Source organism: Neolamprologus brichardi, chromosome 11 (assembly GCF_056152115.1).
Source record: "Neolamprologus brichardi isolate AB-2024 chromosome 11, ASM5615211v1, whole genome shotgun sequence".
In the NCBI taxonomy this organism is placed as follows: Eukaryota; Metazoa; Chordata; class Actinopteri; order Cichliformes; family Cichlidae; genus Neolamprologus; species Neolamprologus brichardi.
This window is the reverse complement of record NC_142114.1, coordinates 20,542,019-20,558,943: the sequence shown is the minus strand read 5'-3', so window position 1 is coordinate 20,558,943 and position 16,925 is coordinate 20,542,019. Positions and strand designations below refer to the sequence as shown.

Here is a 16,925-nt window from a genome sequence, read left to right as displayed (position 1 = left end):
CAACATTAAATATAAAAGCGAAACCCCTTCCCTACAATCATCTTATGGAATTTTTTAATATTGTTATTTAGCGTTAGTTATACATTATTTCCCATAATTCATCACGAATGGCTGCGAGCCTGTGACGTATGGCTTTCTAGGGAGGGGATAGGAAGAAAGTGGTCAACATCCAAAGCATCGGAATAAGGATTAAAATTCAGAGGTAAATTTATTTTAATGACATTTCCTTCTAGTCGATCCACTTAAACCTCAGTTTGCCACTTTATCACCGGGTAAAATGAAACTGACCATCTTTGCAGGAACGATAAGTAATCTTGACAATAAACGTTTATCGTTAGCCCCTTAGCTTAGCAATGAGCTAAAGTGTTGCTATCCAGCGAAGCTATGAATGTGTAGAGAAATAAGTGGCAGCTGACTTACCTAGCCTAGCCTCTGGCTAACTAGTTCCCATTTAGCTTTCTGTGGCTTACGAGCTGAAGAGAAACCCACTCTAAAGATATGTAACGGCAGATGCAAAATAAGCAGCCTAAGATTAATTTACAGCAGCTAACCAGCGACGTATCAGGCTGGAGACTATGTAATCATGATATGAGATCAAATATCCACCAGAATGCTAGCATTGTAAAGCTAACAACCTCAGTACTGTGACATTAAGTTGTGAAAACGATATTGTTCAGTCAGCTAAAGGTTAACCTTGCAGCCAGTGAGTGCCTATAAGGTCACGCTTATGTTTGGAAACTGCGCTGCATTGTGTGCGCAGCCATGTAAAAGTTAACTGTCACCGTCGGTTTGAAGTGACAGCTTTCATACGCAGCATTTAACGTTTTCCTTTAGAGGTAGCCTGATGAATTTTGATTGATTAGAAGTCACCGAGTAGCTAGGGCTAAGCACCAGCTATCTCATGACTTCTGTCACTGGAGTAAGAAAGTTCCAGATCGCGATGTGTAGCTTTAGTTTCTGTGAACAGTGTTTATGTCTCTTACTAAGTGTCTACTTGCGGTGATTTCAGTCTGACTTGTCGAAGAAAAAAATTCGCTGCTTTTGACTGACACCCGCAGGTCCGCTACATTAGGGGGTGAACGGGCATTTAATGTAGTCAAAAAAACCTTATTCTGCCAAAAGCACACATAGCTGTGGCTCTGTCTAGTTATTTGTTGCCAAATGTTCCTGTCTGTCAGCGTGGGGCTACATAGTGACAGCTGATATAGTTTAACTGGGCAGCCCTAGTCAGATCTGCTGCTGAATCACTAAACGCTGATAAATATATTCAGTCTTTATTATTGGGCTCAGCTATGAGAAACTATGAGTTTCTGCTCAACAGTGTTTGCTTTTTTCCAATTACAATTTGTAATAATTCAGCTGAGCTATACAACCTAAGAGCGTAAGTGAAGTAGCTTCTTTCTTTTTCAGGGTGAAACATTAACGTGTGAGAGTGCAGTCCTTCTTGCCAAGGAAGGAGAGGCATCAGAGACCATGAGTGAGAATGGCCCTCATACGGAGGCGCCTATGTACTTTGAGGTGGAGGTGGATCCTCTGGAGCGGGATGACGAAGAAGATGACAAGATCCACTTTGGCAAAGACGGTGACCTAATTGCTGAACCTTCGTCATCCTCTGGTCGGGTCTATGACCGCACCACGGTCCTCATTGAGCGGGACCCAATACGACTGGATGAGGAGGGAGAAGAGGAGGGTCACTGTGGAGGGGATGAAGATGGAGTCACCTTCCTAACAGAGGGAGAAGGTGATGGAGATGAGGAGGAGGGATCGCTGGCCTTTATGACAGACCCAGATGGGATGTCACAGGGTTATGTGCACCACACAATTTCTCCTGACCAGATCCAGTTCACAATAAATCCAGGGTCCACCCCAATGCCACGCAACATCGAGGGGGCTACACTCACCTTGCACTCTGAGTGCCCAGAGACCAAGCAGAGAGAGGTGAGCATAAATAAGTGCATCTTGTCCAGCTGTTACAAGACATATGCTTGTTTGGTCATCAGAGGCTCCTCTGATTGGCTCTAAGGTAGTGCACATGTATGATAGATTGCAGTGATTGCTTGTCTAAGCTGTTTCAGTTATTACAACAAATTGCAGAAGAGCAGATGGTTTAAAGATTTTATGATTTTATCCTCTAATAATATAGTGATCATTTTTTTAAACCTAGTTTGACCTGGTGAAAAATGGTGTGCAGTTGAAAATATGTCACTGTGCTTCAAGTTCTTTTAAAGGATCTTCTCAGCAACTATGCAGAAGTTGCCATTCTGTTGCCTTCAGCAGTAACCTATCTTAATTAGCAGAGATGAACAGCATAGTAAAACCATCTGATAGGAAGTTTGCACTTGTTAACCTGTAGGTACCTAACATAAAAGGCAGGGAGGCACATTGGGGAACAACATAGTTCTCTTTCCTATGTTTAATCAGTTGATTTAGATGATATATAGCCTACAGAGCCATATTTACCACTATTATGATCCTTTATTTTAACAGTAGTCTATAAACATCTGATGCGCACAGTTGTGGGACATTTATGAGAGAAATGTTGCTAGATTCTTGTCTGATACAGGATTGTAGCTCACAACAGCTGTATATGTTTAATTGATGAAAGGTCTGGACTCCGAGCAGGTCAGTTCACCACTAGGACTTTTCCACTTCAAAGCCATGCAACAGATGCAGTAGCATTGTCTTACGGAAATATTTAAGGACTTTCACAAAAAAGACATCATCTGGGTAAAACATATGTTGCTCTAAAGCCTGTATAGACCTTTCAGCATTGTCTTTGCAGATGTGCAAGCTGTTAATTTCATAAGCTCTAATGTATCACCCACACAATCAGAGATGCAGGCTTTTGAACCGAGTGCTGATAACAAGCACGTTGGTCCCTCTCCACTTTAGAGGTTGCAGGAAAAATGAGGACACAACACGACCTGAACAGTTAACTGTGTTCACAGACACAGATTTCTAAAAGTGTTCCTGAGCCCATCCAATGATTTTTGGCCTTATCCCTTGCACACAGAGATTTCTCCAGATTCTCAGAATCTTTTGAGGAACAATATTCTGAAATTCTTCCACAACTTGTAAATGCAGATTCTTTTGTAAATTGGTGAGCCCCTTCTGTAAAAGAGAGGCAGCTTACTTCTGAGTAACACTGCCTCTCTACGATCCTCTTCTTATACCCAATCATGGTGTTGGCCTTTTTTTAACAGTTCATCTGATTCATTGCAAAGTGTTGAAAGCGGTTTTGTTGCCCCCATCCTAATGTTTTTATGAAATGGTAAAATGTCTGCTTAAACATTTAGTAAGTTTATTGTGTTCTATAGAAGTTACACAAACGTTTTTGTTCATTTTACACAGCACCAAGACTTTTTTGGAATTGGGGTTTAAAAGTTATGCAGAACAATAGAATTACACTTAAAACTGACTGCAAACTTTCCAGAGTAAAGCATTATGACTATATTGTCTTGATCATGGTATTTTCATACTTTAAAATCATATTATGTATTGAAGATTAATATACTGGTAGATTTAGATTTTGTTATCATTAGATGGGTGTGGTGCTGGAGCAAATGCCTTATTATTTCTGAATATTATTGGCAGAAACCTTGCTGCTTTTGTAGCCAGTTTTGGTTTGAAAGGTGAAGTTAAGTCAAGGTTTGATTTTATTTGTTAGCAGTGTCCGCTCGGTTTTTAACCCCTTTACCAACTGCAATAATAACAAATATCTAAAGAAAAAGATTTTGAGCAACCCTCTGAATTAAAAAACAACTATATATTTCTTGCAGCAGTATAGAAGCATACCGGGATCTTTAATTGTGTGTGTCTGTATGTGTATGACTTCATGCCACTTCTGAGAAATGAATTTAAATTTATATTGCACAACAGTACAATATAAAGTGGTGCCACACTCTTCTGCAGGCCTGGAATCATAAATAGTCATGTGCATGCAGGTCTTTGTAATATGTTAAACAAAGCAAATATGAAATATGAGTCCCCGCGGAAAGCGTGCACTGGGGTGTGGATGGTTTGCGCAATATTTGTTGGCCACGCTAAGCACTCCTCTTTCATAAACCAATTTGTAATGGAGTGGTCTCTTCCACTATGCGTGTGGGAAGCTGGAGCATAAAGTGCTCCCTCGCAATGATCAAATTCACAGTGTGGTAGAGTCACAATGGTGTGTGAGATAAATGCAGATCTGAGCTGCCAGTTTTAGCAGGGTTCTGCTGTGGGTTTGCGTAGATATTTGCTTAACAAATGATCCCTGCCACACACTAATAACCAAACTGAATGGTTTCAGACTACCATCGCTCAGATTAGCGCTTGTCAGAAGGACCGAAAGCTAAGTCAGCTGTGTCTAACTTTCACTGTATCACAGTTGTGATACTGGGTGTCTTGGAGTTCTGCAAACACTGCAAGGTTCATGCTGAGTTTTCTCTGATGCATCTAATATTCTAATAATCTCATTTGCCTTGCTTTGATTTAAATTGGGCTACAATTCATTTTTACAAGAATACTAAGAGGATTTAGTTTAGTAAATGAGGTAATAGCAGCAGAGGAAGGAGAGTCTCTTGTTGAGGAGGCCAGCCACAAGTTTTCTCCTCCTGGTTTTGTGTTCAATACACTATAGAATTTTTCTAAGTAGAGACTGGGCTGCTTTTATTCACAGTGCCCCCAGGATATTTGTGTGAGAGCAGAGCAGGAGACTGCCCCACTGCAATGGACATCGGTGCTGTGAAAGAGAATTGGGGGTTAGTCATCAATGATGTCCTTAATGCTCACCCGCTTTGTGTACTGATGGGAGGTTGAGTCATTAAGTTCAAATCCTATCCAAAAGGCCACCCTGAGTCAGACTGTCACCTCATTCAATGGCAGGGCAGGTTATTATTATTTCTGAGCTGGATTTACTAATTTCTCCCTGTCTTGTTGAAATGGTGTTGTTAAATACAGTTAAAACACAGATTAACATATTTTTTTTAAAGAGATTTGATGCAATCCTTTTCTTAGCACCAGCATTCTTTCACTATGTTTTAATTCCACTTACCATTTTTATTCTCTCGCTTTTAGGTAAAGCGGTACCAGTGCATGTTCGAAGGCTGCACAAGGACGTACAGCACAGCAGGAAACTTGCGGACACACCAGAAAACGCATCGGGGCGAGTACACGTTTGTGTGTAATCAGCAAGGCTGTGGAAAGGCCTTTCTCACCTCTTACAGCCTTAAGATCCACGTCCGTGTTCACACCAAGGAGAAGCCATTCGAGTGTGACGTACAGGGCTGTGAAAAGGCGTTCAACACGCTGTACAGGTGAGCCTTTTTTGTTGTCTTTCATGTCTCATGTTGCTGTCTTTACATTGCTGTGGAAACTTGAAGTTTATATGAAGTCACCTTTATCATCACTGTAGGTTCCGTTTCAGTTTTGTTAGACTTGATCAAAAGTAGGTTAAGATAATTAGACCTAAGTGTTGGGGGCAGTGGACAAAGCGTGATGCAGTAGATGTTTCGACACAAAAAATGACTCAAGCGACTCGGGTCTTCATTAAAAGAGGAACATATTTCAGTCATTCCGTCAGGTCTCTTGTTTGACCACAAGATATATCAGATGTACAAATCAAAGGGCATCCAAGTATCCAGTTTGCACTGTTTCAGTAGCAATGCCATGTGTCTGTGGCTTGATGCTGCTGTGCCATCATCGTAAGCTACACAGGGCTTAGAGCTGTTGAGATTCCTGATCTAACTTTACATTGTGGATCGCATTAGTGGTTCGTCATGGTTTGCTTCGCATAATCAATCTTTGCATCAAAATAAAACTGGTCTTCCTCACTCACTGAAACTCCATGTGTTTCTTAGAAAAGATAAGAAGTATGATTTAAAAAAAATGCACCAAAACTTAACAGAAAATAGAATTAACAGAGCACTGCTTTCCTTTTTACGTTGTGCTACATTCTTGGTTATTAATACAACTTTGCAGACAAGTAAGTGTTTATTCACCATTTACCTGATCTTAGTGCATCTCCTCGAACAAAAAAAATCTTTCATTCCATTTATTGTATCAGCATGATGGATGCCAAAAACACTCAACGTATTCGCTCTCTTTCCCTCCAACGTTTACCCAAAAATATGTGTTTAATAGACACTTTCGTATATGATTTGTTCTTGGATAAAATCTCTTGCACTGAATCCAAAGTATTTCCAAACAGCTGATGATGATCCACTTTAAGGGACAAGCTCTTCATGTTCTCCTGTGCCAGACATTTTTTGATTTTTGCTGTATATCTGGTCTTTTGATGTGGAGTTACTCGTCCAGATCAGTCCAGCACTGCACGCTGTGTTGTGCGGGGCGCAGCTGTGATTGACTGATGCTGGCACGTGGTCAGGTGCTGTTTTTTTTAGGAAGTGCTTGGTTTGCTTTTGCTTTCCATTCAGTTTGCAGAGCATGCATTTTTAGTATCACTAGACCATGTTCATTTAAATGTGAGAAGCCAAAAATCGTGATTGAGTTTAAAATTCTATTAATAGCCCCATTCCCCGTCTGACTCATCTCTTTTTTTTTTTAAAGATTTTTTTAAATGAGATGATAGTGTAGTCAGCACATGTTGCTGAATGCCACTGCGTTTACTTTGTCCCTCTCCTATTTTCCCATTGTGGTTTAATGAAACACTATTTTCTCTGCAGGCTAAAAGCACACCAGAGACTTCACACAGGCAAGACTTTCAACTGTGAATCAGAGGGATGCACAAAGTACTTTACCACCCTCAGTGACCTGAGGAAGCACATTCGCACACACACTGGGGAGAAGCCATTCCGGTGAGCATTTTCTTTTTCACAGCAGGTTTAATTTTCTCCCAGTTAAGGTGAAGGAACTGCTGTACAAAACTTTAAGTGTACTTAAATTTTACTTATCCATGTTAACTGTCCGTTTTTCTTCATATAACGACACAGGGGGGCAATGGGTCATGACTTTAATCTAGAAGGATGATGAAATCCAGCCTTTAATGTTTTTCACTTTATGTTTACATTTGATCTCACGCTGTTTTTTTCTCTCCTGTTTTTGCTTTCAGGTGTGATCACGATGGTTGTGGAAAAGCCTTTGCTGCAAGTCATCACCTAAAAACACATGTACGGACTCACACAGGTATACAGTGTTCTGGTTCACCTCAATTATCTAGGGAAGCTTCAACAAAGATGTATTTGTTTTTATTTCTTCCTGATTTCCATTTCCATTGTTGCCCAGTGCCTCCCATGTGTTGTCTGTTTAAATAACCTAACCTGAACCATCTTTCCTTCACACAAAAACATTTGTTTTGTCTTCCTTTCAGAATTAGAAATGGGAGGGGGGGAGCTATAATTGAAAATGCTCTTTCCATGTGTGCTTGTATTGATTGAACAAATGTTTCCAAATAAGACCCACCCCCCAGATGGACAGCTAAGGCCAAGCTCTTGGCTCTAATGATTGCATGCTTGTTTAGGGCAGGTGAACATCTTTCCTACATGCCAGCTGTCAAATACACAGACAAATACTAGCTTCCCATGTATTTGGTGGGGTTTTTTCCCCATTATACAGTGGGGCAAAAAAGTATTTAGTCAGCCACCGATTGTGCAAGTTCCCCCACTTAAAATGATGACAGAGGTCAGTAATTTGCACCAGAGGTACACTTCAACTGTGAGAGACAGAATGTGAAAAAAAAATCCATGAATTCACATGGTAGGATTTGTAAAGAATTTATTCGTAAATCAGGGTGGAAAATAAGTATTTGGTCACCTCAAACAAGGAAAATCCCTGGCTCTCACAGACCTGTAACGTCTTCTGTAAGAAGCTTTTCTGTCCCCCACTCGTTACCTGTATGAATGGCACCTGTTTGACCTCATCATCTGTATAAAAGACACCTGTCCACAGCCTCAACCAGTCAGACTCCAAACTCCGCCATGGCCAAGACCAAAGAGCTTTCGAAGGACATCAGGAAAAGAATTGTAGACCTGCACCAGACTGGGAAGAGTGAATCTACAATAGGCAAGCAGCTTGGTGTGAAAAAATCAACTGTGGGAGCAATCATCAGAAAATGGAAGACATACAAGACCACTGATAATCTCCCTCGATCTGGGGCTCCACGCAAGATCTCATCCCGTGGGGTCAAAATGATCATGAGAACGGTGAGCAAAGATCCCAGAACCACACGGGGGGACCTGGTGAATGACCTGCAGAGAGCTGGGACCAAAGTAACAAAGGTCACCATCAGTAACACACTACAACGGCAGGGAATCAAATCCCGCAGTGCCAGACGTGTTCCGCTGCTGAAGCCAGTGCATGTCCAGGCCCGTCTGAAGTTTGCCAGAGAGCACATGGGTGATACAGCAGAGGATTGGGAGAATGTCATGTGGTCAGATGAAACCAAAGTAGAACTTTTTGGTAGAAACTCAACTCGTCGTGTTTGGAGGAAGAAGAATACTGAGTTGCATCCCAAGAACACCATACCTACTGTGAAGCATGGGGGTGGAAACATCATGCTATGGGGCTGTTTTTCTGCCAAGGGGACAGGACGACTGATCCGTGTTAAGGACAGAATGAATGGGACCAAGTATCGTGAGATTTTGAGCCAAAACCTCCTTCCATCAGTGAGAACTTTGAAGATGAAACGAGGCTGGGTCTTCCAACATGACAATGATCCAAAACACACCGCCCGGGCAACAAAGGAGTGGCTCCGTAAGAAGCATTTGAAAGTCCTGGAGTGGCCTAGCCAGTCTCCAGACCTCAACCCCATAGAAAATCTGTGGCGGGAGTTGAAAGTCCGTGTTGCTCGGCGACAGCCCCAAAACATCACTGCTCTTGAGAAGATCTGCATGGAGGAATGGGCCAAAATACCAGCTACTGTGTGTGCAAACCTGGTAAAGACCTATAGTAAACGTTTGACCTCTGTTATTGCCAACAAAGGTTATGTTACAAAGTATTGAGTTGTATTTTTGTTATTGACCAAATACTTATTTTCCACCCTGATTTACGAATAAATTCTTTACAAATCCTACCATGTGAATTCATGGATTTTTTTTTCACATTCTGTCTCTCACAGTTGAAGTGTACCTCTGGTGCAAATTACTGACCTCTGTCATCATTTTAAGTGGGGGAACTTGCACAATCGGTGGCTGACTAAATACTTTTTTGCCCCACTGTATATCAATATAGGAGATCATGTTCAGCTGAACAAGGAATGACTTGAACTGGCTTATGCTTTGTGTTGTTGAAAAAGAAACAATTACAAGATGTATCAGGATATTAAAATCCAACTACAGGATTCATTGTACTGTGTTTGTGTCCATTTGGCTGGATTTTGCATATTCAGACTGAGGAAAAAACAAAAGCATGTAGCTTAACAGTGATGACACTGCATAGGTAGAATACTGATTGGGTAATGGTAAATTGATTAGTATTTATATAGCCCCATTAAGTGCTATTTAAGTACCAATGTAACACTTTGTAAAGGGTGTGGAGAGGAAGTGCTTCTACTGTTTGCTAATTGGTTGAAAAGGGGACTTTACTGGAAACAAGAGAACCACAAAAAAATCAAAGATTAAAAATACACCATGAAAAGCACAGACATTTCTTCTGCACTTGGTTTCACTTCAGCTATTCGTATGTTATAACTTCATGCCTGGCTGATGCACCAACAGCAGCACAAGCAAGAATAGCCCACAGATTTTTATCACAGACTTTGTACACTGCGTCCATCTAAAAACAGAGCTCTCTGCAGAGAGACAGGCCACCCCGACTACCAGCAGACTGCGAAGGTGCTCGCCCTGCTGGCCCATCAATTCTGCTTAACTGACCACTCAAAGCACTTTTAACTATAAGCTTCCTTCACCCAGTCACATACAAGAGCTTCATTCTATACCAAACCTACACCTTTTCTAATCATCACACACACCATATCTTACCCAAGGACACTTTAGCATGAAACTAGGGAGCAAACCACTGACCTTCCCCTTGGAAGACGCCCCCTACTACCTCCTGAGCCACAGTTGCCTCAAGGTTGAAAACAGGACAGTTTTCATTATTTTAACGTTTGGTTTTGCTTTACTACAAACAGTTTTGTATGTTTTGACTTCTGTTGTGTCTGCAGCGACTTAGCTTAAGAACCAAGAATTCTGCGAACACAAACAAGAGTCATATTAAGAGTTGTTTCACATATTTCTAACACTGCCCCCTGGTGACAGTACATAGCTATAGCGTGTGTAAGTCTGCAAAGCTAGAGTAAGAGCAGGAAACAGCCATGCTGGTCCCTTGAAATTTTTATATTATTGTGACAAGAGTAAAGTTGACTTTTTAAAACCATACGGCTGCATTTTTTTGTCACTGAAAAGTCATCATTTTATTAATAAAGCTGCAACTTTGAATTTTGATTACTTTTTTCCTGCCAGGAAAGATATAAATAGTAAAGAATAATAAATAAATTAATCAGTCTCAGTCTGTATTTTCTGCCTTTGTCTCTGCTCATTCTGTAGGGGAGAAGCCATTCAACTGTCCTAGTGACGGCTGTGAGAAGACTTTTAGCAGCCAGTACAGCTTGAAGAGTCACATCCGGGGCCACGACAAAGGACAGTCCTTCAGCGTTTCTCTCGCCCATCCACTCTCTGAAGTGAGTCACAGCACAGCTTCTTGTCAGAGTGTGGGCACACTTGGCACAGTCATTGTGTTCTCCATGGACAGCCTCAGGGCTACATAACATTGTGCTCCTCGTGCCATTTACTGTATGCTGTGTTCTGAAGTAAAGTGCTCTTTTTTGTTGCTTTTCACATAATAAACAGTTGTGTTATAACATCTCATATCACAGGTATTACTACATGGTACATTGACTTTCTACAGAGCATGTCACCATAAAAGTAAAGTATTTAACTTTTCCACTTGTGCAGTGGCCTGTGTTTTTAATGGCAAATGTTTATAGAACAAGTAGATTACATTGTTCTTTCTTTAAAGGAATAGTTGTTAATTATGTCATTATGTAATGGATTACCTTGTATGGTAAAACCTAGATTTTTACCTATTTTTTACAGTAGCTTTCATTTCCATGACTCAGCACTTGTAGTGGCTACTTTAATCAGGGACCTTTCGATCTCTTAATTGCAGGATGCAAATCACTCGCTGTGCCTCAGTGACTTGAGCCTCATCTCTACAGACTCAGAACTACGAGAGAACATCCATAATGTGAGTTTGAACTTTATTTCACCTTTGTCAAACAGACTCTGTGTTGACACAGTAGAGGAGCTGTCAGGATGATCAGTGATATGCCAGTTAAAAGATATTTTCAGTCTTCAGTTGTTTTTATATTCACTGTATTAAAATGTCATGGTTAAAACAATATATTCACTGAGTGCACTTTTTAAAGGCTTTTTTTCATTTAAATTTTATTGCAGGCTCAAAATTTGGACCTCAACAATGCCACCCCTGTGAAAATCTTTGAGCTTATGTTCCAGAGTCCTGAAAATAGCATCAGCCAAGATGATGCTCATCCCAGCGGTAAGAATATTTCATTTAAAAATCGACCTGTTTGGGTTTTCTTCTTAAAGTTCTTGTTCTGAGAGTTTTTTTCCCCCCTTTACCAGAGAGCCTTGCTGAGCCCTTCAGCTTGGACACTCCCACCCAACCGGGAGTGACAGAAGCCTCCTCTCTCATCTCTTTCTCTGTCAATCCTACCTCCTCATCTTCTTGTTCACAAAACGCTGCAGTCATGGAGGCTTCTTCCCAGCTCAATCAGAGCTCTTCCTCCCAGACCTCCACCCCTGCCTCCATCACTGCAAATGTTAGCACAACACAGCCTCCTGCTTTCATGCAGCTCAATGGGCCTCAGCAGATCTCAGATGTGCCACAGGCTTCTGTCCAGCCACAAAACCACGTCACACCCCAGCAATATGTGGCACTGCCACCAACATTCCTACAGCAAGATAGTACTACCCAGACCACTCCATTACCACCACCCATTGCTACGCCTGCTCCTGCCCCTGCACTGACTGCCACAGCACCAGGTCCTGGTCCTGCTGTTGTTGCAGCTACCACAACAGATGCTCTAGCACCTGTGGCTCAACCTGTGCCTTTGGCCAATAATCCTGGTCCAAACTCTGGCCCTGGTCTGGCAACCACCCCTGCCACTATCACCATAGCACCCACACAGAACCTGCTGCAGCCCAGCTTGGTCATGTCTGACCAGAATCTCCAGTGGATCCTCAGCAGTGCCACCAACAGCCAGCAGAACCCAGAGCAAGCAGTGAGTAATGATCCCACACAGAATCTGTTCTCCTCTTCATCAGTATGTTCACAAGAAAACAAGGTAGCACAAACAAACTATGAAACTAGGTAAATAAAACATTAGGGAAAGTATGGCTTTTAATTCATACACAGTCCATCCCTTTTTGATACGGTCTTAAAAAAAAAAAAGAACATGGTGCAATCATCTTGAGGATACTGATATTTATTGTTAACCCTTTTGAATTTTGGTGTTTTTGTTTATTCACAGCCACATCAAGGAGCTCCAAAAGTGGAAAAGGTTTTCTTTACTACAGCCATACCAGTGGGAGGTAATGCTGGTAAGCCACCGTGAAACCAATCTTGTGCTGTTGACTTTGGTCAAAGACTGAGGAAATCATACATTTGTTTTGCCACTAAAATACTTGGGTTAATGACTATTAGTTAAATAGTATGCAATAGTTACTAGGAAAAGTATTTGGCAATATAAACGCGAAGTTTGAGGAAGGAAATGTCAATCTCTGGCTGAGGCTTGATAGTAACCATCTTTCATTTTTGCTAAATCTTTTTTTCACCTAATTAAATGTAACATTTATGAAATGGGGAGGAAAAAGGTAAGATTCCCTGAACTCTTTTTTTTTTTAATTAAGAGTTCCCCAAATATATTAATATAAATTGACAAAACAGAAAATGGCGGGGGGGGGGGTCTAATTAGCAAGTTTAAGTCAAAGATTTTTGATTTGTTAGTGATTGCTGGTGAATTTACAGCTCTTATGGTCCTTAAAAGAACCACTGCCAGGTTTACCAGATGATGATGTTTTCATCAACGTTTACAGTTTATGTTGCTGATAGGAACATGTTGTCACCTGATCTATTGTAATGTTTCCATCTGTAAATATTGACAGGGTACAATCAGACAGCCTACTTTTGCAGACACCACTGTGGTTTTGACTAATTTATTTGCATTGGACTAGTCAAACGTAATGTTTCTGTTGTAGGTAACTCAGTCCAGCAGATCGGCCTCAGCCTGCCAGTCATCATCATCAAACAGGAGGAATCCTGCCAGTGTCAGTGTGCCTGCAGGGACTCTGCTAAAGACAAGAGTGCAAAGAGTGCCTCCTCCATCGTTTCAGCCCCAGCACAGCAGCAACCACCAGAGCCCCCTCCCCCGCCACTATCAGAGCCTCAGCACCATTCAGCAACTTCATCTTCCTCATGCTGCCCCCCCAAGTCTTCCTCCAAGGTGGGTGAGGTGACACTGGAGGCCCCCTCTTCTTCTTCCTCCTCCTCCTCCACAGCTCAGACTTTCTCCACAATAGTGAGCGGCACTGCCGCCAACCCACCCTCATCTGACGGGTTAGCCAGTATGGACGTCTCAGACTTCCTCTCCCTGCAGAGCCCTGAGACAGCCGCCAACATTGAGGCTCTGCTGCTGGTCGCAGATGACTTCAGCATGGCTACTGATGGCAATCCTTAAAAGAGCTGCCTTCGGAGTCTGGCACCACATGTTTGTCTGTTGCACCCACTCGCCCACAAGCGTCGATTCCACCCACACCTCGAGTCACTCTCCGAAGTGATGCCTCTTCTTTCACCCTATATAGCGTGTGCATTGAAACCCCCCAGTACCTGCAGTGCATTCTGCTTTGTATGGCACTGGGACACATATAGTATATATACAAAGTATGTGTAACTTTTCTGTTGAGTCTCATTGCAGTAGTTGAGTTTTAGCAACTTAAACGCTAATTAATGCAGGGAAAAGGCAGTAGATCCTTTGTTGAAAAGATAAACTCTTTATAATAATCCTCATTCTGAATTGATTGAAATGACCAAGTGTTGTCCAAGCACTGATAATTTAGAGTTTCATTGTCCTGGCTTGAAGGTCACACACCTTAGCAGGAAAACAAAACTCGTCTGTCCTTGTACTGTATTCTCGTACTGTACTACAGGTCCTAACAAATTCTTTAGGCTGGTATGCAAATAACCATAATGCACTGTATATGAGAGGATTTTGCTACAATTTTAATCAAGCATTGCTCCCAGCAAAAATTTAAAGAGCTTGGTCACACAGCTTCCCACGTGGCTGTCTTGTAATATGAAGTGATTTCCTCAGTATTTTGTTTGTTTTCTATGAAGACTAGTGCGGTCCAGATAATGTGATGATTCTTTTTTACTTTTTTTGAGAACCTGTGATCAGATCTGCCTGTCTCTTTAAGCGACATAACGTCAATAAGTTGCCTATAACTTAAACTAACTTAAAATTGTATATGTTAATTTATTTAAATGCCTGATTCTTTCAATATAATGATACTATCATCTTTGAGATAGCAGAAATAATCTATTAATTTATTCCAATCACATGTTGTTTTTTTTAAGTTGAGCTGCTTTTTTGTTACTGAATTGTTTTACCTTCATAAGAACGTAGTAAGTATTGTAAAAAGAGGCACGTGTAGTAGACACAGTCAAGCAAAATATCCTCTTGGATCTGCTTGTTTGCAAAAACTTGCCCACAACTAAACTATAAGGAACTACTGTCAACATCCCATCTTCTTTAGGGTTGTGACCCTCTCAGGGATGCATCAAGTCATAACTGTTCCTGGTTCCCACAATTTTCTCAGACATGCATTTTCCTTGCCGGATGGCCCACACTTGCAGTAGCCCTACGTTTTTGCTGCACTCTTCCCTGTTTATTGCACACTAACTTGTAAAGTTGGTTCTGCATATCGGTTAGGCTGATTTGCAGCACCACTACAGAGTTTTTGTATAAACCTGCTGTAAAGTAGCATTTAAAAGATGGTGTCCTGGTGACAGTGTAAATATGGTACATTTTAGTGTAAACATCTTTGAAAAACTTGTAGATTATTCTAGAATTTGTATTTTTGTATAGACTTTTGAATTGCTAACTCTGAGTTTGAACCTAATGTATACTCTCTGTTCATTCTTCTCCCCGTCACGTTTATGCAGAAGATGTTTTTGCTGTGTTTTAGTTGAATAGTTATACAAGCCGCTGGGTTTCTGTATAGTCCACATTGTAAGAAAATATATGTAATGCATAGCCTCTGGCACAGAGTATAATTTAACAGTATTGTTTCGCATGGGACACAATGCAATGATGATAGAGTAAAGGCATTATGCCCTGTAAATGACAGTAGAGCTTCTTGGCCTTACAACAAATTAATTGTTCTGTAAGCCTCCTTGCCTTGATAGCCTCTGCTTTAGTAATCGGCTTGTTGACACTCTGTTTTCACATTCACCGACTCTCAGGCAGCCACTCCAGCAGCAGATCACACCAAGGCAAAAGCATGGGGATTTTCCAGTTGTGATATTGGGAAAGTCTAATGGGCTTTACCAATATAATATAATAATATTGCAGCATTGACTTAAAAAAGAAATTAAACTCAGCTATATAACAGATGCAGACATTATGATTCTGCTTTTAATTTCCAATTTGCAGAATCAATCTTTTAAAAAAAAAAAAAAAAAAAAGCAAAATTTGAATCTGGCTCCTCTTGTGTGTGATTTAGGAAATTTATAGGTGCCACAAGGCAAATTTCCTCCCATAATACAATATTAATTAGATGTCTGGAGCATCCAAATCTGACATTGACTCCAGTGGATATTAAAATAATTCCCACAAAGAAATAAAAATACCACCGGGAGTCGTACCTATTCACCATTATACATTTTCATACAGATCATTGGTGAACCTAACTATGCAATTTTAAGTGTGGTATTTACAAGTTCAGTTACTGACTCCAAGATTAAATGGTTACTTATGCCTCCCATTAAGTAATATTTGCTGCAATATAGCTTTGAGCTACAGTGCTCCTGTATATTTTGCATTGAATGGTGTGAATCTGGACTGTAGTGAATCCATGAAGTACTGTTTCACAGCCACCCTATCGCCTCTGTAATTGGTTTAATATCAGCTGGATTTGCATGTTTAAGTATTTGGCAGTTTTGTTATTTTCCGTTTTAAGCTTAAATATGTTTAGAATTCCATCCAGTTTCATCATTTCGCACTTTTGTACGCTTCAGTTTAACATGTGAATTATTGGTTTCTTTCATTAAACAGAGAAATTTTGCCTTTGTCGGCCAAGTTCACGTGGCTAATATTTACATCAGTCTGTAGTGTCAGCAAATCAATTGTGGCGACATTTGTTTGGAAGCAGATTGTTCACAAGTGTAGATTCTTTGGAATTTCTGCCATCAACATTTTCCACCAAACAGGCTATATTTTCCAGGAAGAGCTGGGGCAGGGAGAAAGAGGAAAACGACATGCTTCCAAAGGAATGTCTTGACACCCAAAGAGTGAGGAAATGTTAAGAATTTGTATTTTTTAAAGAATGTATAATGTGAAACTGTTTGCTTATGCGTTTCATATAAATATGAGTAACTTTCTGAATTGAGAGCAATATAATACTAATAAAACCTTATCCTTGTCACTGAAATGTTTGCTTGGTGAAGCATTTTATTTGTGTTACTTTAACAGAATTCATTCATTTAGTCAGATAGCAATCAGCAGTTAGGAGGGGTCTTCCTCTTCTCTTCATTTCTGGAGTGGTGCGGACACATCCTGGGGGGATTTCCTCTGTAACATTTAACCAGTATCATTTTTAAAAAACCACTAACCATTTGTAGTAGAATTCAGAGACCAGAAGAAAACTAACTTCTAGGGCATGACGCAAGTCCTTCAAGTCATTCTCGAT

The 16,925-nt window shown here is 40.8% G+C and overlaps 1 protein-coding gene across 1 annotated transcript; it reads left to right on the top strand.

Annotated features, from left to right (window-relative positions):
• The first annotated feature begins 110 nt into the window (after positions 1 to 110).
• mtf1 (metal-regulatory transcription factor 1) lies at positions 111 to 16,305 on the top strand. Its single transcript, XM_006791677.2, has 11 exons — positions 111 to 202; positions 1,411 to 1,938; positions 5,059 to 5,297; positions 6,666 to 6,797; positions 7,052 to 7,125; positions 10,485 to 10,618; positions 11,107 to 11,184; positions 11,394 to 11,496; positions 11,583 to 12,241; positions 12,491 to 12,560; positions 13,218 to 16,305. Exons 2-11 carry the CDS (start codon positions 1,474 to 1,476, stop codon positions 13,694 to 13,696), a joined length of 2,433 nt encoding a protein of 810 aa, XP_006791740.1. The 5' UTR covers positions 111 to 202; positions 1,411 to 1,473; the 3' UTR covers positions 13,697 to 16,305.
• The last annotated feature ends 620 nt before the right edge of the window (positions 16,306 to 16,925 follow it).

Excerpts from the sequence above, each read along its gene's own strand:
- mtf1 (XM_006791677.2), top strand. The coding sequence starts at position 1,474 with ATGAGTGAGAATGGCCCTCATACGGAGGCGCCTATGTACTTTGAGGTG. Across the intron at positions 1,939-5,058 it reads CAGAGACCAAGCAGAGAGAG|GTAAAGCGGTACCAGTGCAT; the intron begins GTGAGCATAAAT and ends TCTCGCTTTTAG. Across the intron at positions 12,242-12,490 it reads AGCAGAACCCAGAGCAAGCA|CCACATCAAGGAGCTCCAAA; the intron begins GTGAGTAATGAT and ends GTTTATTCACAG.